The sequence below is a fragment of the Numida meleagris genome, chromosome 1, assembly GCF_002078875.1.
Source record: "Numida meleagris isolate 19003 breed g44 Domestic line chromosome 1, NumMel1.0, whole genome shotgun sequence".
Classification (NCBI taxonomy): Eukaryota; Metazoa; Chordata; class Aves; order Galliformes; family Numididae; genus Numida; species Numida meleagris.
The window spans coordinates 60,378,291-60,404,888 of NC_034409.1; the positions used below are offsets into that span (position 1 = coordinate 60,378,291).

The following is a 26,598-nucleotide window of genomic DNA, read 5'->3' on the forward strand; positions in this document are numbered from 1 at the left end:
TTTTCTATTTAATTTAGGAAGGGGAGCAGAGCAGGGGAAGGATACAGTGCTTATTGTGGCGGATAGCTGCCTCAGGGCAGAATTCTCCAGCTGTCCCTGAGCACTGCACTGTGTAACAGCCATTCCTTTTCTGGAAATGGGTGGTGCTGTCTGGTGTTCTCCAGGGGCTTGCTGTCTGACAGCTCACCGGCATCCAGCAAAGCCAGTGGAAGCAGCGGCATTTAGAGCTCAGTGCTGACAGCGTGTGGGAACGTCCCTCTCCAGATCCAGCTGAGGCACTGGAAGAAACGAGTGCTCCTGTGCTGAAGCTGGAGCCTGTGGTGTTTCTTCCCACGACGGGCGTAGTCAGCTGGATGAGCTCCAGCACTCTGGAGGGAGTGTGGTCTAAGGCAGGAGCGGGCGGCGAGTAACGGTGTTTAGAAGATGAGAAAGCCTTAAGCTTAATGGTGTACTGCAAGAGATTATTCTGGACTTCAGTGGAGAAGCTCTTGATTTATTCCTGATGATATGCTGGCTTTTTACTATAAATTAAGCAAAATGATATCCAGAAGTTCACATAAAAACAAATAATTCCAGTGGAAGCTCTGCACTAACTGCATGACTACACTAGCACATGATTTTAGTGCAACACCATCTGTTTTGGACATATGTGATCTGCTAAAGATGCATGTAAAACCAGTGTGTATCCCACTCCTTGCCATGCCCGCCCTTTTCCAGATAATGAATTTTTTACCCTGCTACTGCACTCCTGTGGCTGCTGATATGTCAAGGTAACCTCAGGGTGTTCAACAGCAGTTTCAAGGGGGAATTCTTTTCCTGTGAAGCAGAAAATTTCATGGAGGACTGCAGCTGTGGAGGAGAGCTGCTCCTATGGAACAATGGGGAGACAGGACTCGCCATGGAGAGCAGTGTAGTGACAGCAGGAGGCAGAATTCTGGCTCAAGCCCTTCTGTGCTTTGCATGGATCAGTCATAATGGCAAGCGTAGTGTCTGCTAAAACAAACCCCTGCCACCACAAGCACTTTGAAGGTGCTTTACGGAGGATTGCGTTACACCTACCTGGAAGGTCAGAAAAGCAAGGCATGTGACCTGAAGGCATTTTGCTGGAGGTCTCCCATGGACTAGGAGTGGACCCAAGACTTCCAAAGCCCGAGTTCAGTGCTCTGTGCTGCTGCAAGTAGGTTTTGCACGGTGCTGCGTGGGGACAAATGATATTCTCATCTATACATTCTCATCTATACCACGTGGAAGTTTCTCTGTGCCGCTGAGTCTGGAACCCGCTTTCTGAGTAGATGACGGTCTAAAGTTGTACAAAAATTCAGTTTCGATATGAAAGAAAGAAAAAGGGAAGTTCGTTCTCAACGTCACTCGCAGCACATAACACTCGAGCTGTGCAGGTGAGCGCTCTGAGGAGCTAACCACGTGAGCACACGGGCGGAGAGCTGCTCGGGGCCGGGCGAGGGCGGCGCGCACATGGCGCCTCCCGCCGCCAGGGGCCGCCCTCACCACCCCGAGGTGCCACGGGACGCAAAATGGCGCCACCCCTCACGCCCGGCTGCGGGGCTTGGTGCGTGTCCCTCCGCCACTTCACAGGGGGTGAGGTGAGGGGAAGAGCTTGGCCGTGGTGGTTGCGTGACTCCGGGATCATGGACGGCAGGGTAGTGCGACTAGGGGTGTGCTGTGCTGGCCACCTCCAGCCACTGCGAGTTGCGTTTGGACTGCAGGTTCAGTTAGAAGAATCTTCAGGTGCTTTCTGGTTTTGATGGTGTTGAAATGTGTAGTAGGATCTGGTTCTTGAATTGCTTTCCATCCCAGTGATGTGTTATTGAACAACAACAAAAAAAAAAAAAACAAGAAGATACTCTTCTTTATAAGGAAAACCTAGTCTCCTGGCTAGGCTTGTGATCACATAACAAATCGCTGTTGTGGCCAGCCAGGAGAGCCACCTGGTGGAGGGGCTGGGAGTTGCCAAATGCCAGGCTGTGCTGCTGCCACATATTCTTCAGACCAAGGTAAGGAACGTGTGCAAGTGCATGACCCAGAAATACCATACAACAAACCCTGGAGAGGTGGGGAAACAGAGGCGGGATGTGTTGTAGGTACGAGCAGCTCCTGTTTCGCCTGGATTACTGTGCCCCACCAAGGTGCTTCAGCTGTTTCAGTAATCTTGCCTGTAAAAAAACAGACACCTGGTGTGCTTGAACCCAGGGGAGCACTAGGCCCATGGAATGGGAGACTGTGAGGTGGGCAGGTTTGAGCGGTGGGCTTAGGTGAACTGTTTGAGGTTGAACAAGTCCAAATGCAGCTGGCTTGCACCTGGGTCAAGTCAACATCCACTGCTAATGGGGGATGCAAGGTTGGAGCACAGCCCTGCTGAAAAAGACCTGGGTACAGGTGGATGGCAAGCTGGGCGTGAGCCAGCAGTGTGCCCTTGCAGCCCAGAAAGCCAACTGTATCCTGGGCTGCATCAAAAGAAGTGTGGCCAGTGGGTGAGGGAGGTAATGCTGCCCCTCTACTCTGCAGTGGTGAGGCCTCACCTAGAGTATTGTGTCCAGATGTGGAGTCCTCAGTACAGGACAGACATAGATCTGTTGGAGAGCGCCCAGATGAGGGCTGCAAAAATAATCCAAAGGATGAACACCTCTCCTATGAGGATTGACTGAGAGAGCTGGGGCTGTTCAGCCTGGAGAAGAGAACGCTGCAAGGTGACCTGGTAGCGGCGTTTCAGTATCTAAAGGGGAGCTACAGGAAAGAAGGGGATAGACTCTTTAGCAGAGTCTGTTGTGATAGAACAATGGAAAATGGCTTCAAGCTTAAGGAGGGGAGATTTCGGTTAGATAAAAGGAAAAAGTCTTCTACAGTGAGGGTTGTGAGGCACTGGAACAGGTTGCCCAGAGATGTGGTGGATGCCCCACCCCTGGAGACTTTCAAGGAGAGGCTGAATCAGGCCCTGGGCAACCTGTTCTAGCTGTGGTGTCCCTGTTCGTTGCAGGGGAGTTGGACTAGATGGTCTTCAAAGCTCCCTTCTAACTCTAAGCATTGTATGATTCTATGACTCAGTGATCCTTGTGGGTCCCTTCCAACTCAGGATATTCTGTGATTCTCTGAGTTTTGTTAGTGCTCAGCACCATTGAAGGACTGATCCCAGTTGGGCGGTGTGACTGGGGACTCCAAGGTGCTGACTGTTCAGCCAGGCTCAGCGTTGAATTCTCCAGCTACTCTTCGTACAGGTGTGTGGAGTAGCAGGCAGGCAAGGCACCGTGCCTCCTCAAGCATGCTCCTGCTTGCCTGGTGTTGTGTCTGTCCTTCAGCCCTCTGACACATAGTAAAAGCTGGAACATGATAAGGGGAGAAGAAAAGGAGCAGTACTCCCAGCACACTGAACAGATCATGTAAATCTTGTGTGGCAGGGAAGGACGTGGCTGGATGGAGGATGTTTCCTCTGCAAAGCTTCAGCCAGCCCTGCTGTCCTGTGTGGCGGACACTGAGCAGGCCTTGTGCACCTCCTCTCCATCTCTCCGTGCCATCTTTCCAGAGCTGCCTTTCACCTCTGGAGGGCAGCTTGCAGCAGCGGGAGACTGGCTTGAAAACATCTGAAGGCGAGGGAGATACTGTTTTATGTAGAAATAGAGATGTCTCTTGTTAGATGTCTGCCTTCTGGGGGGCTCATTCAACAGTGTGTCATTCCTCCACTGTGGAGGGTAGACTTCCCAGCTTCACACAGTTCCCTCTCACTTGCCCATAGGTAAGCTATCCAAGAGGCTGGTGCCACCACAGCACCCTTTGTCCTCTGGCTACAATCTAGTTTTTAATGTGCGTGAGGTGACAGACAAAAGGCAGAAATATTGAGATTTTCTACTTTTCCTGAAATTTGAGGGACCAGAGGAACCATTAAAATAATAATAATAATAAAACTCGTATTTGAGAGTTACCATCTAAAATACCTGAACTGTTGCAAAACTTCTTCCTTGGTGCCTTTTCATGTAACTAGAATGGAAGTAAAAAGTAAGAACATGAAAGCATTAGCTTTCATTAAGCTAATACTTTCATTAAAGACTTCTCAAATCTTTTCATGTAAACTCTTATTTTCAGATTACAAAACTCAGCTATAAATTCCCCTCTGTGCTGATGCCAGACACTTAAGGTCTCAGACCATCAGCTCTCCAGTCAATCTGATCTCTGGTTAAAGCAGAGTCCTAAAATCCTCCTACATATTCTAATTTGAATTTGCATTTTTTTCCCTTTAAGTCACTGTGCTTTAAAATACATGGAGTGGTTGAATGAAATTATTTGTGATGTGCACGCTCTGCAGGTTTGCAAATTAAATGCAAATGAAAAGACAGTATATTTGATTTGGTTCTTTTTGCCTTAAAGCAGATCTGATCCTGATGGGTGCTGAGGACATTGAGCTTCTTTGAAGATGGTAGGAAAGCCTCTGTAGTAGAGGAAGAGGGTATATATGAGGCGGATGTCACTACAGGGCTAGCACCAGAAAGCCACTGAGCAGCCATGAAACAAAAATTTCATGAGCAGGAAGAAAAGGATAATGTTTGCAGCCAGGCGAAAATCCATCCCAAGCCAGGGCTCGCACATGTTCACAGCTAGAGATTAACCTTTACTGGCAGCAAATTCTTCTGTTTGCCTGCCTCAGAAGCTCATAGTGAGGTGTCTGCAGTGTCCCAAAAGAACACTGGTCGTGTTCAAGAGGTTTGGTTGCCTTGCTAAGGAACTAAGAGTGAAATTAGTTTATCTAAAGGCAGAGCTCCACAGTATTTGTATTTCCTTGTAATGCTTCATTTACATCCATCTCATGTTGGTTACCGTTATCTGAAGGAAGCAATTGTAGAGGATTTGCTGCCCTTCTGCCAGGTCTGCTCTCAAATACTTAGCCTGCAGATTGGCACAGTTCCGTAACAGTCAGCAACGTTGCAGTTCGTGAGTATTTCACCTTCTGACACGTAGGGTATAATTGCTCTCTGGTGACTCTGCAGGTCTGACCTAGTTTAGCTCTCTACATTTGTGTGCTCCCAAGAGATGATCTCTGAGCTCCCCTTCTGCCTCAAAGGGAGCTGGCAAGAGACCATGATTTCTTCCCCACCTGTAACCATGAGAGAAGCTGATCTTACACTCACCTACAGCCTTTTGTCGAGCTTGCTTTTGTGAGAGTACACATCGGGCCCTAAATCAGGAGCTGGGCTTTGAAGCTGAATTGAGGAGCTCTGGCACCCTTCTTTTCCCCTAAGATGCCAATGCACTTTCTGTGATTTGGATCTTCAAGAAGTGAAATCGTAGGGCATGCAGGAGGCACACACGGCATCTGGTGCTTGTGGAGCCCGCTAAGTATCAGGGGCCACATCCTGCTCGTGATGCAGGAGTCAGAAGAGCCTGTTCTCTCTGCTGGGAACAGATACAACTCAAATGGCTGTGTAAAGTCACCCTAGAAAGGAAAACAGGGTGAAATCTGGTTGTGCTGACCCTAGCTCTCCCTCTCTTTCTCTCTTGTCTTTTCGAATCTTAGGAGCAAATGGAAACCGGGAACAGACAGAACCCAAGTGGATTTCAGTACACGAAGACTAAGCAAACATGGCTCTTAAGGGAGAAATGGAAAAGAATAACTTTTCTTGACATGAAGGCAATGAGTTTTCTAAATGTAAGCTGTAGCATTGGTATAATGCATTTCCCATCTCAGAGGAAAAATGCACCTTTTAGGAAAGGTCTGACAGAATATGGATGTAAGTGGGAGGGAACACTAAATGGAGAGCTGAGAAATGTACGGACTTCAACAGATTTTCAGTGGTGTTAGCATGCGGTAACCATCAGTTATCGCTTTTGCTTCTTTGTCAGCAGATGGGAGGCAGATCTGCTCTGTCTGTGTGACGAGCTCTCCATGCAAGGCGTGTTTGCTGTGCAGGCACTTTCTCCCCTTTGGAAGGCAGCTCTGCATTGCCTCTGTTGGTTTATGCAGGCAAACCTGCAGCTATTGTCCGTGCCCTGTGAGCGGGCAGCGCAGACAGGGCAGTCAGCTTTGTCCTGTCCACTTCAGCTCTTCATGGGTTCCTGCGTCACTGGAATTGGGCTAAAAGCAGCAATGCCTGCAAGCTTCAAGCCACGAGGCAGATTCCTCTTAATGTTACAGCTTGGAGATTATGCACCTTTGAATTGGCCAAAATAAAAGGGCAGTGTTTATGTTAGGGATTATCCTTTCTGGTTGCCTGTGGCTGCGGGGGCCCTGCACGGGTGACCCGTAAGTCCCCTCCCCTCCCCTCCCTCCCCCCTCTGTGCTCTGTGATGGGAACGCATGTGGGACTCGTACACGTTGCTGCCTGCCTCCCTGTTTGGCCAGCTACTGCCACGTTACCGCCTGCATTAATGAGAATAGCGCTCAAAACTGATGCTGCCTGCACTGCTTTTGTCAAACTGGAACAAAGTGCAAATTGCTTCTTCCTGTTTCAAATTTTCTCCTTGTGTTACAGTCCTTGGAGATGAGTAGTTATTTGAAAAGAAAGACCAAGAATCTGATTTCTGTTTACGTTCAGATCACTGCACCCTGTATTAATGGTGCAAATGGCCTTTAAAATGGCTATAAATGTCACATTTGGTAAGGGCTCTTGGCAATACTGTGAGATTAAATAGTAAAGGATTATCCAAGAGTCAGGAAATCCTCTGGAATCCCTGGAACTAATACTTCATTTCAAAATTTGTTTTGATTTCAGTTTTTCTAAAAGTTTGCTTTGTTTTTAATTAAAATACATGTAAATTAAGTGAGGGCGTTAGCTGACCATTACCACATCCTTTCCACCACAGCCCTTAGAAATGCATTGTTTGTTTGGAGCAGCACTCCACAGTGAAAAATTGGATCTCTGTTTTTTGGGACTGTTTTTCTGTCATCTATTACAAGCTGTAAATTCATTTACACTCTCAAATTAATTGAAAGCTCATGCCCACCAGAATAAATAAGATGTTTGGCTCTTTAAAAAACACATTTATCATCACTTCTACCTGCCTTAGAATCTGGATAGTGGTAAAAAATGACTCAGTCTTCAGTACATTCATCTCATAATTATAGTCGCTCACTGGGCTAAAAGTGTTTAAAGGAAATTAAATGTGCAAGTAACAGGCCTCATGACTATGCAACAGAGTCTGAAATTTTCACATGGCAGTTTTAAAGCATGCCTGTTAGCTCATCGTTCTCTATTATCTACTTAGAAATCACTGTCACAACTCTTATTAATGTACGCGGTAGAAAATAAAAGTATAATAATTTCAATCAACTTAATAATTTTAAGACATTGCTTTTATACTTTCAGTTATTGTATGCAAAATGGCAAAGTCAGTTCCACTGAATGTATTTCGTATGTTATTCCATCAGCATCGCAAATAGTTCATTGCTACATCCCTCTCCAAATAATGAGTTCAAGACATCTTTTCTTTTGCAGCGCTTCATCTGCATGCCACGCACTTCATCTTGTGTAATTGTCTGATGAAGAAGGGAAGCAGGTAGCCCAGGGCTACTAAAAAGAAGAAATGTCAATGAAAAAAATGCTTGACACAGGTGTTACTCCCTAAGGACAGTGGGATATTTGGAGGACAAATAGGAAAGGAAGAAAGATGAAACTAATCAACCAATGATTAAAGGAAAAACTCATTTAGCTTCCCTCCCTCGTCAGAGTGCTGCACATCACCACAAGCGTTCTCTCCTGGTGTGGGAAACTTCCTGACTGCAACGAGATTCCCATAGAAGGTGCCGGATGCAATTTGTGAAGCTCTGTGCAATTCTGCGCTCACAGGATTTGCTGGAAAAGAGGTGAACCTCTTTTCTTAACAAAGGACTTAACAAACCACTCGCTAGCTAACTGGTATACTTTTAAAAAGACTAAAGAAATCTAAAAATTAACTGGAAAAGTACTAAGCGTGTCTTTAAAATTGGTGTCAATTTGATTTCTTCTGCACTTAAGTGTGTGTTTTGCTGGGCTGACAGCACAGTGATCGCATAAAACGCACCTTCTCGGGAGTGCCCCCATTTCTTCTTCCCCTACCAATCATCTTCTCCATCTGTAAATCCTCTTCTCAGGTAACCAAACGCGATACCAGTTTTCAAGGGAAATTCCCCTGTCAAGTTTTGTTCAACTGCCTGTAGGCTTGGATGGTGTTTCTAATTACAGCAGCAACATCGGCTACGTATGAAAGAAAGTTAGAAACATTTTGTAGGCCATTAAACTGCTGTAATTTTTCTAAGTGAAGACAAGTAGAAGTTTAGAGAAAAGTAGTTGTATCATGATTAGTTATGAGAAAGGTCATTTGCTGGCGAGGGGAAGCTTCATAATAACGTTTACATTATTTAGGAAGGTCATTTGCTATTGTTGGGTTTGGCACATTGTGTTCGCTCTGCTAGATCCCACCGTGTGAAGCAAAGAGCAGGAGAGGAGCTGAGCAGCATCACTCTGTGATGTGTGGATCCCCTTTCCTGCTTGGGGACCTGCCAGGTCTGGGGCTTCTCTGTGTCATTTAAAAAAAACCCCACAGTTATCAGGTAAGGGAGAGTGAAAGCCTGTGAGCCACTGAAGTAAGGCAAATTAAGAAATGAGTTACAAATCATATTGGCATTTCATATAGCCATCGTAGCCGAGTATCTTCTTTATGAAATCAAGGTGATGCAGTTTGTAATGGATTTTTTTAAGATCCCCTGAGTTTTTACTGTATATTTCTGTATTCTGTTTCTCTGCAGATGGCAGAGATACCGAACTTCAACAGGCCACAGCTTTAGGGAATGTTCTGCCATGGTACAGTGCACTTGAACTATGCAGGAAAATCATGTTTTGACATGAACAATTGAAGTTGTACAGCTAGAACTAGTAAATTTTGGGCAGTGTGAAATTCACAGCAGTGCCATGGGTGGGCATTACAGCATAGTAACAGGGAATGTGGATGTTCTCCATTTAAAAGCTTTCCCATAAAACATGTCTAAATATTCATGTGGGAGTGAGGGGCAAAATACAGACCCCTAAGAAGCCCATGGCAATATTTCTAATGTTTTCAGTGAAGTCAGGATTCTGCCTTGCAGGATTACTTATGTTCCTAGAGATGAACCCACACACTTGCAGACCCAAGGCTTGTGGCTGTGTTTTCCATGTAGCTGAGCATTTCTGGTTGCTGCTGACATCAGAGGCAGCTGCGTGGGGCTCTGCTACTGGAAGTGGAGGCTTTTCACTGCCCAGTTCCCTGGTCATCCCAGGGCCGAGGACTCCTGGCTGCCCCAGGACTGTGGGAGGTGATTAGACACTGCTGCCTTCCCTTAACAGGAGGGTGGTGATTCTCGTATTCCACAGGTGTTTGGTTTTGATTGTGCTAGCGTACAACTGATTGAAAACCAGGAAGACTGCAAACAGTTTAGAGCAACTGTTCTCCTATGTTGTAATAGGCTTCTGAGGTGGTTCTTCATTGTCATTTTTTAATCTATAAACTGTTCCTCATATGCCATTGGCTCGAGGAGGTACAGCAGTGTAAGCTTTTGACAACATTATTCATTGCTTTTTTGGTAACTGTACATTTTGGCATGTTCAAAGTGCTGCAGGAACACTCATTCCTTTGTTTCCTTTTTCTTTTAATTATCAGGTTCTCTGGAGTGAGCAGTGCTTGTTATATTTTAAAACATAATAATACACAAGTATCAGAATTATATGAATAATTCAGAGAGTAAACAATTACGCAGAATCACCTTAAGTAAAGTTCTTTCACGCTGCTGTCCCATTAGCACACAAATACTATGCTGGAAAGCTGTGAAGATTTTTATCCCAATGAAGTACTTACTGCATCTTTTTAAGGAAAAGAACAGTCCCATTAGTATCACAATTCTTGTGAGCAGGAAAAACAACAAATGCAAAGAAAGCCCCATGCTTTTCAATACAAATTTATAATAGAAATGAAATATACAGAGTACATTGTCTTAACAAAGTCAGCAACTGACTCAAATGGTGAAAGTTAAGCATAGGCTTATGTGCATGTTTAATTTGCATCCCCAACAAACAGTAATTTGCAGAGTCAGTTGCAGCTGATGCTCCCTGGAGCTCCAGACTGCCATGTTCCAGCACTTGTGTGAGTGAATGGCTGCACTCGGGTCAACATGGCCAACCTAAAAATGCAATGTACTTCGTCGGATTCTTCCAAGTGACAGCATGCTTTTTGAGGCAAAACTTAATGAGATAAGCGAAGCAGATTGGTTTCTGCACAGATGTTTTAGGAGGAAGCATTTGAATTTCTGTTTATAACAAGTATTTAGAGTAAATGAAAATGGGAGCAAGGTGAGACGGATGAATAAAACAATGTCCAGCACTGATTTTAATCATACAAATTTTGAAACACGAGTTCTCAGGACCTCCAGGTAAATATCTCCTCCTAAATGTTCAAGAGTTTCCTGAAATTGCTGGGTTGATTTCGGCCTTGTTATGAACGACCGAAAGTACTTCTATTTCTGATAGAACCAATTTCTATATTTGTATGGACATTGATAGATTTGTGAGTAACTTATTTACCAGCTTAAGAAAATCGTGATTGCAATAGAAATGTAAGCTTGTTGAATACAAATTAACAATTGCCCTGAATTTTATTAAAAGGTGGGAAATTTAAGTATTCTAATCAAAATTGTTTGTCATGCTTTTAATTCAGCAAGAAGTCATTGGAAGTCAAGAAACAGAGGTCTTATCCAATAAATATTCATGCTTGTCTTTATTTGCATTCATGTGATCTGCGTTGTTTTATTTTCTGGGAAAAATAAACAGCATAAAATTAAGCACATACATGTACAGTTTAAGAAATAACTTCTCTACTTTATTAGAGCTATCAGAGGGCTGCTTTGGGTCTCTGGGTCTGGGGCTTTTCTCCTATCATTTTGTACTTATCGCACATAACATTTTGCTTATAAAATTACTCAGACTGTGCAGAGTTAGAAACAGTGCTATAGGATTGGAGCCCAGAGTTCAAGTCACAGATGTCAGGGCTGTCAGGTTGTCTACCACTCCTCCTTTCTTTCTAACGAGATAAGGTCAATGAGCAGGGCCAATTTTTTTCTTTCCTGACAATACATAGGGTAATGATATAGGGAAAGATACCATATGGTAAAGATGGTCTACAATGGTCTGAAATCAGGCTTTGAAATGAAATTTAACTGAGTCCCAGAATGCAGATGTGACATCAGTCAGATTCAGAGGAAAAGTGAAGGTGTTCTCTTTAGGTCCACCTGAGAATTCTGTGATCAAAGGTGTTTAGGTGGTGATAAGAAGAAAATAAATATGTCATTAACATTTCCCTAGGAATAATTAAAATCCATTAGCTTCTCTCAGAGAGTTATAGTTATTGCTCGTGGGATGAAAGGCATAAAAGCTGCTAAGCTGTCCAAATCATTACCGTTAAAATCATACCTGAGATGACTGATAGGAAAAAGAAACCCACCAAGTCAGGCTGTTGTAGGATGTATTTGACTTGGAACATTTTTGAGCCACGCACCCACGGTCCTTTGGGTACAGACAGCCAAAGATTTATGCTTGTGAGATGCCACGAGCTCCTCTACAAGGCAGAGACTGGAGCCATTAACAGGTAAGAGTCCAGCAGCTCAACTGGTGAACAAACAAGAGAATCAAATTCTGTAAGAAGAAAATATGCTTGAATTGGAACTCAGACACCTGAAGAAGGGCCCCAGGTGTTTGAAAAAGTTTTAAAAAAACATTTGGGAAGGTGCTTTAATGGAGGTGAAGACCGTAGCAAACAAGTTCTCTAACAGGTAAATACAACATAAAAGACTAATATTTTAATTCACAAAGAAGAAAAAGAGCAAAGAAGAGCTCTTCATATTTATGGAAGGATAGGAGCCATTTTCATGAAAGAAAAACTCAGCAGAATCTGGAAAGGAGAAAGTCACGGTAAGATAAGGAATGAGTTTACAGGGGAGCTGTACTGCGGAGTTCAAGTGAGAGAAAACCAGACAGGAAGTGATGGTAGGAAAACAGCATCAGAGAGAGACCTGTGCAAGGAAGCTGGAGGGGAAAGGAGAACATGGAGACTATAGAAGTTAACAAAATCAAGCAAATCAATGGGAAATTAAGGAAACATAAGTCTAGTGTGCCATAGTAAAGAACAGAGAAGCATAGGGAAAATTCAGAAGCGTAAAAAAGAATGTGCTGCCTTTTCATCAAGAAAGATGATGACAAGGGGCACGTTCCAGAGGAAAAGGGCTCTGACAGAGGTGGCTATCTGTGCTCTGCCAGGGGAGCTGGTGAGAAAGTACACCCATCACATTACGGTGGAGTTAACCTCTATACAGAATGGTGAGCATGCGCCGTTTGAAAGTTCCTATTCACAAGAAACTCTTCCAGTCACAGAACTCTCCTTTATCGTTAGTTTGTGGAAAATGCTGTTCATACTGAAACTAAATAACAGAGGTCTGTTTTGGAAACAAACTGACTTGGATTTTCTTTTTTATGGGGAAATAGGTACAGCAACCCTACCCCTACAAGCAGTCTCTGTTTTACTGGACTATGACTACTAGAAGATGCATTCAAAAATTAGGCAGTGCCAGAATAAGGTTGGTCTTTAAATTTGGCTCCTAAATGTGTCAGTATGTAGAAATGGTAAGTCCAGTGCTGATGTTAACAACATGCTGCAGGGACTACACAGGACTTGTACAATACATAGACTGGACAGTGCTCACCGAGGGGCTATTATTAATGTTAATATTAACTGCCCACCGTAAGACTTTCTTCCTTATTTAGGACGTACAGTTCCATCCCTGCCTTGAATCCAAAACACCGTCATTCCTTTTACATGCTAATTGGAATCATGGAGTCACAGAATATCCCAAGTTGGAAGGGACCCATAAGGATAGTAGTCCAGCTCTTGGCTCCATGGTCTGCCTGTTTTCTTCACACAACCTCTGGAGGGAGTTTTTCTGCCAAAAAACTGACACACACAGTTGTGAGCTGCACCTTGCAAGGTAGACTTTTTTCATAAGATCAATGAAAGCAGTGCTTCTGACACGAGGAACAAGTTCACTTCCATTTGGCAGTCTCTATTACAAAGAACTTAAGGGTAAACGTTCCCTTTGATCTCACCCCTGGAAACACTGAATTTTCTTTGAAATGTTCACAAACAAACACACACGAAAAGAAATGTGGTGTGAATCCCTGCTCTACAGTGTTTCCTCTTTTGCAGCTGATGTTTGATAAAATCATGAGTAGGGACAGAGAGACTAACAGGAACAAGTATTGCTGGTTGCACCACTTGGGCTACAACCTCCTTCTCCTCAAATGCCCCTCTTATTACTGAGGTTGCCCAGAACTTCCCAATGTATTTTTTTTTAATTAGGTTTTACTTCAGCAGTTTTTTCAGTTCAAGATGGAATGTTCTATTCCATGGAACAGCCTGCTTGGAGGCAGTGGAGTCACACTGTCCATGGAAGCAAGTATATGTGGCACTGAGAGATGTGGTTAGTGGGCATGGTGGTGCTAGGTTGGTGGTTAGACTCAATGATCTTAGTGGTCTTTTCCAACCGTTATTATCCTGTGATTCTAGGAGTTTGCCTCAAATTGAGTTGAGTGAGACCCGTGGAGTTTGCCATTGTTGAGAAAAAAATAGAAGTTTGCACTATCAGTGAAATTACAGAATCCGACAGTCTGGGAAAGGGAATTTCCACGCTGTTTTCAAGGAGTGGCTTTTGGGCAATATGCTTATATGCAGGCACATATTCCCCAGCAAGTTTATTCAGCAGGGCTTGTAAATTCTCCAAAGATGCTTCTGCCAATGAGTATGCCTCCGTTCCCTTACAGATCTTATACGTGTTAACATGGGCTTTAATTAAACACACCGTGTTTGGCCTGGAGCAACAGAAGGGGAATTTGACTAAACTTGTAACTGCTGCTCCCAGACAGTGGAACTATTTCAGCATACTTTCATGGCTCCTTTTCCTCTTTCCCTTGGGCATTGTGGAAGAATAAAATCTCTGATGAAAATGCAGAAAGCGGAAGAATAAAATGAGGGGAATGCAAAGGAGTCAATGAAATCAGGAGTTCTGGCAAGCTTAAGACTGACTGAGGAGATTAAAACAGGCTGGGAATTGGAAAAGGTGTCCTGGCACTGGCTGCACAAGAAAAGCGGGACTGTGAACCAGTTTGCTAGGTGAGATTGAACACAGAGGTAAGGAGGAAGGAGAAAAAGGTTTTGTATGAACAAACTGGAGCTAGGATCCTGTGAGGCTAATGCAGAACACAAGCTGGAGTGCAAAGGGTAAATTGGAACAGGCTGAGAAAAGACTGAGAACAGTACCTTTAGCAAGCATTTGCAAAAGTTAGTCAGAAATCACTGTGGTGTGCAGCAGCTCACGTATGGCAATGCTGGACACCAAGTGAAGCATCCTTTCACAAGGCTAGTCAGCTTCTGAACAGCAGACAGGTAGCCAGAGAGTGTACATGAAAAACTTCCTGCAGCATGGCATAGACTTGCAGCAACACATTTCCTAATATCCTCCACATCCTTCCAATAATTTGAGGATCAATCTAATATTCATCTTTGTGAGATCTTGTTTATCCCTTCTTGGTTCCAAGGTTCTTCAGTCTGCCTTTCTGACAGATGTCCCACCACTGAGGCTGGCTTCTCTAGTCCATCACCATGTTAATCTATGCAACATGGTTCCTGTGCATCTTTCCTGAAGTTAGCATGCAACTGATCTTATTTTACACATCCACATACTTTTGGGGGCTTCATAATACACTAGTAAAAGGGATGGCAGGGGATGGAAGTGGAAAGCTGGTCTCCATCTCCACTGCAGACAGATGGTATTGACTCCCTGTATCTGTAGGGAGGCAGATGGTGCTGGATGCTGTGGAGAACAGGAAGGGTTTTGGCATCTGGATGAAGAGTCAGGTGTGGAAAACTAGCAGCAGTTGGGCAAACAGCAGGAATCAGCAAAGTAGATGCTGCTCAACAGAGCAGCCTGCTCTCCCTGAAAACTGAGAGAAAAAAAAATACTCCTTAACACCAATGTAACATAAAGAGGCAGGCATTCTTTGTTGCAGCACTAGATACACGGGGGATCACTCCACCTAATGTGCATACCTTGCTTTTGGATGGTAGCTATACATATACAATTAAGCTATACATATGCATTAGATTTCTGAGAACAGTCATACATAATTGTATTGTTTCTGAGAAGTTCTTTGCATATTTCTCCGCCCCTCTGTGCTTGCATGCTGGTGTCATGAATCTCTCCTGGTGGTCCTAAGGACCCCTTTCCATAGTCTTCCTCAGTTGTCCTTTGGTCACCTCTTCCTTGAAGCACGCATACTGCAGAGTTGGCAGGGATTACTTGTTTTTTTCTTACTTCTGTCTCACAGCTCTTGACCGCATAGTTCCTGTATCTTAATGACAGATCTGTATTTACATCCACGTTGTCCCACCTGCATCTGAAGCAGTGCTAGCAAAGGTTGCCTTATAAAGTTTACTGGTTACAAATATTGGCTCTAAGGTTACATGGTTACTCAGGTAACATGCAAAGCTGGGCAGAAACGCTGACCCTGGGGTGCAGGAGTGGGAACTGGAAAGCAAGAAATGTGACAGGGATAAACCAGCGGGTCTGGTAAAAATTAGAGCAGTCCTCATTGGAAGAGATTAGCAGAATCAGTCAAACATGAGAAAATGATCAGAATATTCTTCTTCAGCCCCTTCAGATGCTGGGGTAAAACACAAGTCCCTGAGCTGGGAGTACTTGAGAGCCCAGGACTGCATGGCTATGATCTATATGTGGCCAGACGGTGATACTCTGTGATCATCTACTTAAATATGGTCTCATAATGGATCTGCAAAATGCAATTGTACTAATTAATGCAGGCTGCTCTTAATCCCAGCATTTCCTAACTTTGATGTGCTTGACCTTGGAACGTTTATAATACTCTTTAAAGTACTCTGGTGACTACACACATATGCTATACATGTACAAATAGCATCACTCTGAAGTACTTGTTCTGCTTTTGTTTCAAGATGAAGTTAATTTGATTTTAAATATGGATTTGGCTTCTATGAGTCCTCCTTCCATTTTTTCCTCTTTTATAGAATTCCTTAAAAGTGCATTATACAGCAGTTTGCCAGCTGTAATTAGGATGTATAGAATAGTCCCAGGTTTCTGCACATTAATTATAACTTGTTTTTAATATATTCATTAATTGGTCATTCATTTTATAATTACTTTGCAAGGATGCAGCCCATTGATTCTAGCTCTGAACAAACCCACAAAGAACAGAAATCTGTATGAAGGACTTTCAGTGCATGTTGCTGCTCCTAGAAGGACAAGTGAGCCTTGCTTTGTTTGGTGCTGCCACTGGTCCCACTCAAGTCAATGGCAAGCAGTCAAGCAGGCGTGCAAATTTCTTGAAGAACAATATTCTGTAACATTTGCTGCTGGCATTGCACCAGAAGAAGGCTGAATTTCAAAATGGTTCAGTGAGCTGAATAGTGCACTTATGGATATTTTGAGATCTTTTTACAACCTATGTTTTATTCACTGGCGTTTCTTCACAGTCGTGCAAACTGGTCTGCTACCATAGCTGACACTAATCTGCAAGTGAAGACTCTAAGAGAAGTGGTTTTTCAGACTCATGATTAAAGCAGAAGTGACAACATGGTGAATGCTATAGCTCGCCCTGGGCTGCCAAATCAAATTCTGTTTTATTCTATGAACTCCCCTCATCACCTGAACCATTTATTATTTGCCTGCTTTTTTTTTTCTTCTCTCAAATGTAGACTTTCTATGATCCTTCTCCTGTGGTTATCTCATCTATCCTGTGTACAGTGTGAGCACCTTTTTGTCCTGTAAAACCTCTCTTTACAATCCTTCCTTACTGACGTGTTTTCCTCTTTCAAAATGTCTCTATTTTCCTGGGCTGCCTGAAAAGAAGGGTGGCCGGCAGGGTGAGGGAGGGGATTGTCCTCCTCTGCTCTGCCCTCCTGTGGCCCCATCTGGAGCACTGTGCCCAGGCCTGGGGCCCCCAGCGCAAGAAAGGTGTGGAGCTGTTGGAGCGGGTCCAGAGGAGGGCTGCAAAGATGCTCAGAGAGATGGAGCACCTCTCCTTTGAAGAAAGGCTGAGTGAGCTGGGCTTGTTCAGATTGGAGAAGAGAAGGCTCCAGGGACACCTCACTGCAGCCTTCCAGTTCTTCAGGGTAGCTTATAAACAGGAGGGGGACTAACTTTTTACACGGGCTGACAGTGATAGGACAAGAAGGAATGGCTTTAAACTAAAAGAAGGAAAAATTGGGTTGAACGTTAGGAGGAAATTCTTTACTCAGAGGGCGGTGAGGCCCTGGCACAGGATGCTCAGAGAAGCTGTGGGTGCCCCATCCCTGGAGGTGCACAGAGCCAGTCTGGATGGGGCCCTGGGCAGCCTGAGCTGGTGGGTGGCAGCCCTGCCCACAGCATTGGTTGGGGCTGGGTGAGCTTTAAGGTCCCTTCCAACCTAAGTCATTCCATGATTCTGCAATTCTGTGATTCTATTGTCGTAATTTTCCCCGCAAATTTTGTTACTGCTTTTGAGGTAGTGGTCACAAAAAGTGAAAACCAGAAGACACAATTCCAGCTTAATCCTCTGGTCTTCAGAAGGTGTGTTTTCTCTTTTGATGCCTTGTGCAGCACTGATGACATTGCTAGAGGTTAACAGAAGTTTGCTTGTGATTATTATCTGTATTCAGGGGACTTATGTGCATTGCTAGCTGTTAAGTGTTTTAGTTTGCATTTGCAGAGGACATACACATCTTTTCCTGGAACAATCATAAATCCCGAGTTGGAAGGAACCCACAAGGACCACAGAGTCCAACTCCCGGCTCCACACAGCACCACCCAAAATTCAAACCCTATGTTTGAGAGCGGTGCCCAAATGCTCCCTGAACTCTGCCAAGCCCGATGCCACGACTGTGTTTTGTTGCACAAAATCAGGCTTGTAAAGTGTCTTTGGTGGCCCAGGAGACCCCCTTCTGCTTCCACTAGGCGCGGACCAACACTTTCTTTCCTATGGCCACCGGAACACACCGGTGCAAGCGTGTGATCTGACTGACGGACTCCGGGCGAGGCCTGGAGACGCCCCTCATCCCGCACCCTGACCTTGACGGGGGGACGCCGCATCCGCCCCGCCCCTCGCGCACACCGCCGTGTGGCGGCGCCCCGCCCCGACTAACGGTCGCCACCCTCCCCGCATCACGTGACGCCGGGCGGTGAGGCGGCGCCGCCGATTGGCAGCGGGCGGTGACCTCAGCGGCGAGACGCGTCCCGCAGCGCGGCCCCGCCCTCCCCCGTGCCCGGCGGCGCGCGGCGCTATATAAGGCGGGGGGCGGGCGGTGGGACGGGCCTGAGCGTGTGCGGGCACCGAGGTGAGCGGGAGGGGCGGCGGGGGGCCGGCCGCGCCGCAGCACCGGGAGCGGGCGGTGGCGGTCGTCGTGAACCTGCGGGGGCGCGGGCGGGAAGGAGCCCGCCGCTGGTGCCCTCTTCATCCTTCTCCTCGTTCCCGGGTGGGAGTGAGGCTCCGCAAAGGCGGACGGAGGGGCCGGTCCCGTGTGGGGGGTGTTGGTCGCCCGCGGGGGCTGGAGCTCCTCATCCTGCCGCCTGTCCCCGGGGCGGGCGCCGCAGGGCGGCGGCGGTGCGGTGTCGTGGCCGGGGAGCGGCGTGCGGAGCATCCCCGCAAAGCGGCCGCGCTCAAGGTGAAAGCCGGCCCCTCCCTGCTTGCCTGCCTCCCGTCGCGCCGCTGCCCGCCGCGCGCGTGGCTGTGGGCTGCGGGCGGGGCCGCTTCCCCGCGAGGGGCAGCGCTGCTGTACCCGGGCGCGCGGCCGCACCGCTCCGTTACGCAGCTTTTTGCCGTTTCGCTCTTTTCGGTCGGAGTCTTTTAAGGCTGCGGCGCTGCTCGGATTGCGGCGAAGGTCAGAAAGGGGTAAAACTGCTTTAATGGGGTGGGGGGAGCCAGGCACAGCCCGCAGGTGCGTGCTTGCGGCTGTTCCCTGCGGGCACTGCGTGCGGGAAGCCAGCCCGGTGTTCCACGGGCACTGGGCTTCTGGAAGCATACCTTCCGCTGCCCGGCTCTGCCTGTGCGAAGCGTTTCTGCTGTCTGGGCACGCCACGTGAAGTTTGCCTCGCTCTGAAATCCCTGATGCAGATATTCGGAAAGGGAGGGAGGAGAGGGGAAAGCAAAGCAAGGAATGCGTCCTTGCCGAGGCTCTGTGCTGCGGCTCCGCGTTCCTCTGTAAATGCACGATAAGATGTAACTTGAGAAAAGAGAGCTAAACGAGCGCAGTTCCCTTGCAGCTCCATCCCTTTCAATGGTGCAGCTTTCCCAAGCCCCTTTCCGTTGCCCATCGTCACCTTCAGGCCGGTCGGAGGAGGGGGAGGAGAAGAGTATGAAGGCAGCCAAGCAGCAGGTGACCCCGGCTGGGGACAGCCAGCCCTCCGCCAGCCCGCTGCAGGCCGCGCTGAACTCGGCGGCCTCTCCTTCCCAGGCGTACGAGACCTACATCGACAATGGGCTCATCTGCCTCAAACACAAGATCAGGAATATCGAGAAGAAGAAGGTAACGTGTCTTCCTGGTGGGGTGGCACTCTACTAAATGGCTGACGGGAGGACTCATTAATATAAAGGCATGTGTGTGTAATAATCCAGGGCTTCTTAAAATGTCAGTGTTCAGATCCTTTCATGAGTTTCATTTTGCTACTGCACAGTAAAAAAGTGTTCTTTATTCTCATTGTTCTGAAATGGGCTGCTTGCATTTGATGTGTGAACACAGCATTGCTTCATAGAAACAGGGATGTAGCTTACTCAGAACCTGCTCTGTGGTAATTAACTCAGAGGTAACAGTGCTGGTCAGCATCGGGGGTGCTTCTCTGACAGACAGTTCAGAGCAGACTTAGAACTGGTCTATCATGGTTTACTGCCTTAAAGAAGGAGTCTTTGTATTTCTAATGATTACATGCGTCTAATATTAAGGTATAGGGATATATGTAAAAACACAAGCAGTGTTTCCTCTGGCTAATGGCAATGTCAAATTGTTTTAAATATGTATTGCCATGTACATGGATTGACTGCTGTATTTTATATATAGACAAATGTTGTTCAGTAGAAGGCTTCTATACAAAAAGATGCCAAAGCCTGCTTCCTTGAGTTAGAACTGTGCCTTTTTTTCCAGGGAATACAGTTAATAAGTATTGATACTATACACCTAAAATATTGTGGCTGTAGCCACTCAGGCTTTTGTGTTGCAGGACTTCGCCATTGATTCCTTGGTGACTGAAAGTTACATCTATGTGTGATTATAAATCAAGAGAACGTTTTTTTTTTCCGGACTTAAGGAATTTGTTGTTTTTCTTTCAGTACTGGGTCAGGATTAAAAGCAAAGCAATAGTCTGACTTCTGTGACTCTAAATGTGTGAAAAAGACTTAATGCTGAAAGACTTAATGCGTTATGTTTTAGGCTGGGAAGAGGGATTTAGATAAGACTTAAGGCTATATGGCTCTGGGAATTGATTCTTCTGCAGGAGTTGCAGTATTACTGCCATCTCTTGTCATGCATCATGCTGCATTTCCAAATAATCTCAGATAAGCATGTTGTCTTTGTGATTAAGCAACTGCATTTATTCTAACTCCGGCCAAGGAAGCCTATTGTTGTGAGTTTCTCCAATATCTTTGTGTCATGTTAGCACATGACAATATGGCCTCACCAGCAAATGAAAGTGTGACTTGCTAGGATGAGTAGGAAGTGTTCCTGATCCTAGATACTGTGTTAGTAAAACCTATTTGGGCACATAAATGAAATAGTGTTCAACATTATGGTAGTGAATGCCTCATTTTTCCTGTGTTTAAGGAGACTTGCAATACCTAACAGCTTATTTTTGCATAGTTCATTTAGCTGATAAAGACTATTTACTTAAGTGCCTTAGATAAAAACTTTTTCTATTTGAAGACACTAGTCCATTTTCTTAGGAAACAGTGCAATAAAATCTTGAAGACCTCAGATTCTGAAATACATACAGTAGAAAATTAAGTAGGATTATTCCAGGATTGAATAACTAAATTATGACATTGGCTTGGAAAAATAAAAAAAAATACAGTACTTTCAAATGAAGACAGTGAATGTTTGGAGCCTCTTAAAGATCTAGGGTCAATGTATTATTTCTTAAATGAAACAAAGACAGTAAGGAAAAGAGATGAAAGGTATGAAATGGGGGAATGAGGCAGCCCTGGAGACTGAATTTGCAAAATCAAAGAAACAGCTAAATCTGTGTTCTTTTCTCCTGAAAGTTAAAGGAGGTAGTAAAATTCTTGTTTTGCTGCAGTATGCAGACTTCTTAAAGAGAAGAATACTTAACTTTTCTAATGTTAAGAACGAGTAATGAATATAAAAACTGACTTCAAATTTTCCTGTAGCTCAAACTAGAAGACTACAAAGATCGACTGAAGAAGGGAGAGGCCCTCAATCAAGACCAGTTGGTAAGCTTGCATTGTGTGGGAGAAGATGGATTTGGGTTGTCAAAAAATGCAGTGATGTAACTTTGCAGAAGAAATACTTGCAGACTTCTGGGGCTGGTTTTTTTTTTTGCCAAGCAAAATAGGCAAATTGGTAATTAAGCTGAATGGTAAACTTCAGCCTTCATGAGTACAGAAGTAATAAAAGGTTTTATGATTGCTCTGTAGACTTTCAGATTCAGTGTTCCTCTGCATCTCTCTTGATGAAGTATCCATGTTTAACATGTTTCTGGCATTGCCATGTTAGAACACAGACTTCAACTCTTCTAGGTTAGCTAATCCTCAGTACTTTATTAATAGATGTTACCTGAAATTGCATGTTAGCTATAAGTGTGCTAGAGTTTAGAATGCTGGGATGTAAGACTGCTAATCAACAAATGTGATGCACTCCATGAAGATAGCTTAAACTCACCTGGTGTTAAAGCTGTGGTTTTTGTCTTGGACTTAAGCAGAAAATATGTCTGTATAACATGAAAGCTGTTGCTGGGTAATGAGGTGCCACACAATTCAAAGGGTTTATTGCTCTGATTACTGAGCAGTTGCATGTTTTAAAGTGTACTTAACAGACATGTTAAGAGCAGTCCTGTAACAAAGGGCACTGGCTGTTCATTGCCAGTGCTGACTTCTAATGTGCCAGCTGGAAAAAGAATCCATTTACTGTTAGCTTCATCACAGTGCAGCTATATGGGAACACAAATGTATCCGTACTTTGAATCGTTCGCACTAGTCATGAAAGGGACAGGAGGGGGGAAAAAAACTTGCTGCTTAAAAGTAGACTAGTCCTGCTGGGGTGGATGATCATTTAACACTTTGCTGTGGAATCTGATGTCTCTCGCCTTCTTAAGCAAATGAATTAAATCTCATTATTTGAAGTGAGATGACCTTTTAGTTCTACACTCCACTTGGAAGTGGATGGGGGAAGTCATCTGTTTTGTTAGGATCCCGAGTGTTAAACTATCCGTTGTCTTCTGTTGCTAATAGACTACTGAGCAGTGTTTTCCTACAAGTTCCATTAGTCTTGAACATGCTATAAAGCTACTCCTTAGTGTGACTTTTTTGTTTGGTCTGTGCTTTGGTATATGAAAAACCAACAGGTGAAAGTGGAAATTAGTAACTGGGTCTAAAGAGACAGGGGATTCTGTAGATGTTTTGTTTGCAGATACAATGAGCTGTACTGACTTTAGAAAATGTGTAGGCAATGAACTTTGTTACTGGCTTTCACTATTCCAGCTGAGGTTAACTTTAATATTCAGTGTACTTATCACTGTTCTATTTTTGGGATGTCTCAGGCTTTTAAAACAGAATAAGATGCAGTCTTGCTAGTGAACTAACTTGGTAATTAAACCTCATGTGGCTGCTCTAGAAGCACATAACTCAATATGTAACTACTCTGATTAAATCCCCATTTCAGGTACCCCATTAAGGTACAGAAATACCGCATTTTTACATGTCAGATGTGAATTACCAATGCGTATACAGCTACCAGGATCTGGTGGTTGAAACTAGAACAGAGGTTAATAGTAGAGATGCTTTCCTAAGTAAAGTTTTACTGCCTGCAATACAGAAGAGCTCTAATGCAGCTTGCTGTCTCTATTTTTTCATTGTTTCTCACACAGAAGTACACATGTAGTGATGAGCTTGTTCTGCAAGCAATTTAAATGAAACTAACTGCTCGTGGTGTGTGAGCAGTGGTGCAAGCAATTAGTGTGCTTGCCTTACTTCAGGAAAAAAGATTCAAAAATAAGGAGCTCCCAGCAAGTTCATACTGTCTCCTGTGGGAATACTGTTCTGGCTTGCTGGCTCAGCTGACTCTTCCTTACTGTCAGACCAGGAGTTAACTTTCACTCAAACATTAATGTTTCTTTTAATGGACATTAAGAACAGGTGTGTGACAAAAAGGAGCTATTGATTTCCCACAGGTTGATATAGTTTGTAACCTGAGCAAGAGTAAGTTCGTGGTGTTTTAAGGCAGGGAGTTTTACTGTGGAGTCTGTGTGGTTAAAAGTACAAGTAGTGCAATCTGTCCAAGTTGTTAACTTGTGAGTCTTCCTTAAGCATCTCTTGAGTGGGCACTGGGGTCGTGAAGTCAAATTCTCCCAGTATTTGGTTAAGTTGCTAATTAGTTTTCGGAAGTTGCTTGATGAACTGTGTTCACAACTTAAATTAGTAGCTGAGAGCTTTACAGTAACTCATGGGCTTGCTCGTGTTAAGTAGCCTTTAGACATAGTAATGTTTTGCACAGTACAAATAAGTGAATACAAGTGACTGAACAATCAGACTAATGGAATAATTTAACCTGTAACTTGCTTTCTGATTGCTTAGGAACACAGTGAATTTGCAAATCCCAAATATTTCTGGGACAGTAGGTGAAGCTTTTCCACTGCAGTGATGAAGCAATTGTGTCAACAGTACTGCATTTGAAAGAGCTTTATGTTAGGCTGACAGGCCAATTCTAGTACAACTTTGAAATCTCACACTCAGTTTGGTTTATATTCATAGTAAACCACATATGTGCTGAAGTTAAATTTAGCTTCTTACTTCTCAGGCTTTCCTTATGATAAGTGGATATTTGCAGCATATCTGAACTACAGCATTTTGCTATCTTCAGAGCTGTCAAGGAGACTTACAAATGAACTGACTTCTCAGTGGGCAAGGGAAGGAATTCATAGGGTATATCAAAATGTAACTAAGAATCTACATTCTTTTTGAAGACTGTAGAGTAAAATGTGTTAAAGCCATTAATGAAGTCAGGAGCGCTGCTTTATTTGTAGGAATAAAATTTGCAAGACTTCAGGAAAGTATGACTTGCCCTCCCTACCATTAACTTGTGAAAGCTTTTATGAATTATCTGTAAAGGCATTCATCTAAGCATCAAGGTAGAGGTTCTGTACTAAACTTATCTTCTGTATTCCTTTCAAGCTTTCATATTAGTATCTGGTGATAAACAGCTGCTTTTATCTGATTATTGAGACTTGCAGAAACAAAAAGGAAAGTTGAAAAAATAGATGATATTTAAGCTTTCCTGTTTCAGTATTAATATACCAAGCATTGCATAAGTACGACTAAATTTAAAGTACCAGTTGTAGACAATGTAACTTGTCACAAGTGACAATGTCAAAGAAGGACCTACTAGATTACTAGTTCTCAATGAGATTAAAATAGGTTTGAGATATAACCAGTAGTCTTAAGTATTAAATGTGTTTTTATCTATTCCTTTATAGGAGGCAGTAGAGAAATATGATGAAGTAGTACACAACCTAGAATTTGCCAAGGAGCTTCAGAAGACATTTTCAGGTCTTAGCCAAGATGTAAGTATAAGATGTTGCTCATGATGTTGTCAGGAGTTGACTGTGAATTTTGTGCTGTTCTCTAATTGCTACATTTACATGCCACTATGTGACTGCTAAGAAGTTTGTCTCAGAACTTAGGTGAACAACCTGCTTATACTGTCTGGAACAGTGAGTAGATGAGAGTAAATACAACTGTGTAATGCTGTCTTCAATGTAGCGTTCACTGTGTACTGCTGTAAGAACTTGTGCGTATTCAAACAATCATTTGAACTTCTCTGTATTTGAGATGACTCTAGTTTACTTAGATTTACAACAGAACAATCTTGCTTATAGCTTGTGCCAAGGGTAGACTCATTCTCTGCATAGGTGTGGACTGGTGGAAAAAATGACTACTGAAAAGTCCATGGAGGGTCCTCTTTGTTGGCTGCAGCCGAAGTAAACTGTGCATCCTGTAGCAGTGAAGATGAGACTCCTAGCCAGTAATGAAAGGGAGCTGATTTTTTTCACTTCATGTTCATTAAACCAGTGTGTCTAGTTCTGGCTACTCAGTACATGGATGTTATAGATACATTTAAGTGAGTCCAGTGGTGCCCCTCTGGATTGCTGGGGGCTAGAGTGGGGGGGGGGAAAAATAAGAGCCTGGAAGAACTGGGCTTACTGAACCCAGAGAAGTGAGGGCTTGGCAGGAGATATGTGATATTAGCCCTCAAATACCATAAAAGATAGAGCTAGTTTTGTTCTGAGGTATGTAGAAGAATGAATGATAAGAAATTGAAATAGCAGGTTCCAACTAGATAGGAGGAAAACTGTCACTCTGATAACTGATCACTAGAACAGAGTGTCTAGAGAAGCCATGGAATCTCTCCTTGGAAAGATTAAGACCTGACTACAGTGAAGTCCAAGTGATCAGGTCTTAATTTAGCATCAGTCTTCATTGTTCTGGAGGCTGGGCTAGATGACCTCTCAAGGAGGTCTCATTCTAAATGGAATGCTTTCTTTCCAGTTTAGTTCCAGTATGGGAAAGTGCTGGGATTAAATAACTTTGGCTTCATTTAGTACAGCTCTTGGTAACAATTTTACTGAAGATTGAGGTCTTTACCACTTTTTCTGCTATAGTCTTCTCTAATTATGGCAACTCAGAGTTTTAGTGCTTTATTTAGGACTTTATTCAGAGTTCGACACTGCATGTTTTCATGTAAGGAAGTGCTTTCTTTGCTAGAGAAATTCGTTTCTTGGCTCTCAGGCAAATGCAGTTCTTGTGAAAAGATCTGATCTGATGTAGTGCTGGGGATGTAAAACATGATTAGTCACTGCTTTGGCATAATTTCTTGCCTCTTCTGTAATACTGATGAACTAGACTGGGAAAATGGCCTGTTTGTGACTGAGACCCAAGCAATTTTGCTTAGGCTTCTTTTCTTGTATATGTAGTAACTGCAAGTAGGGCTTTGAGAGGCTTACTGTATTGTGTGGTTTAAGCCTTTCCAGTGGTGTTACTGCTTTTGGGTTCACTTGATTACTGTGTTGAACACAAACCACTGTGCTGAATGTCAAAATATGCCTTATCTCATAGCTTTCGTGTACATAGCTTCCCATAAAATGGCAGAAATAAGGGTTTGTAACCCAGTGTACCTTGCTGCAGGTATTTTTAGTAATCAAAATCTTATTAGCTTCTGCTAGTTCAGGTTTATTCTCGAGCTTATGCTATATTTAAAGTATAAGCTAACATTTTTTTCTTGACTCTACTTCTAGTATGGACTCTACAGCAATTTCCCAGT

The 26,598-nt window shown here is 44.0% G+C and overlaps 1 protein-coding gene across 9 annotated transcripts in view; it reads left to right on the forward strand.

Annotated features, from left to right (window-relative positions):
- Positions 18,272 to 26,598, forward strand: part of CAPRIN2 (caprin family member 2) — a 31,447-nt gene continuing 23,120 nt past the window's right edge. For 4 of the 9 annotated variants that reach the window (XM_021389236.1, XM_021389242.1, XM_021389253.1 and 1 more), the window contains exons 1-4: positions 18,272 to 18,396; positions 19,322 to 19,584; positions 21,435 to 21,497; positions 24,755 to 24,841. In XM_021389236.1, the coding sequence (XP_021244911.1) occupies positions 19,336 to 19,584; positions 21,435 to 21,497; positions 24,755 to 24,841 (399 nt within the window). In that variant the 5' untranslated portion in view covers positions 18,272 to 18,396; positions 19,322 to 19,335. Of the gene's footprint in view, positions 18,397 to 18,466; positions 18,535 to 18,560; positions 18,724 to 18,819; positions 18,940 to 19,310; positions 19,585 to 21,434; positions 21,498 to 24,754; positions 24,842 to 26,598 lie in introns of those variants that run through there. The other 5 variants (XM_021389267.1, XM_021389277.1, XM_021389258.1 and 2 more) reach the window with 5 other exon arrangements.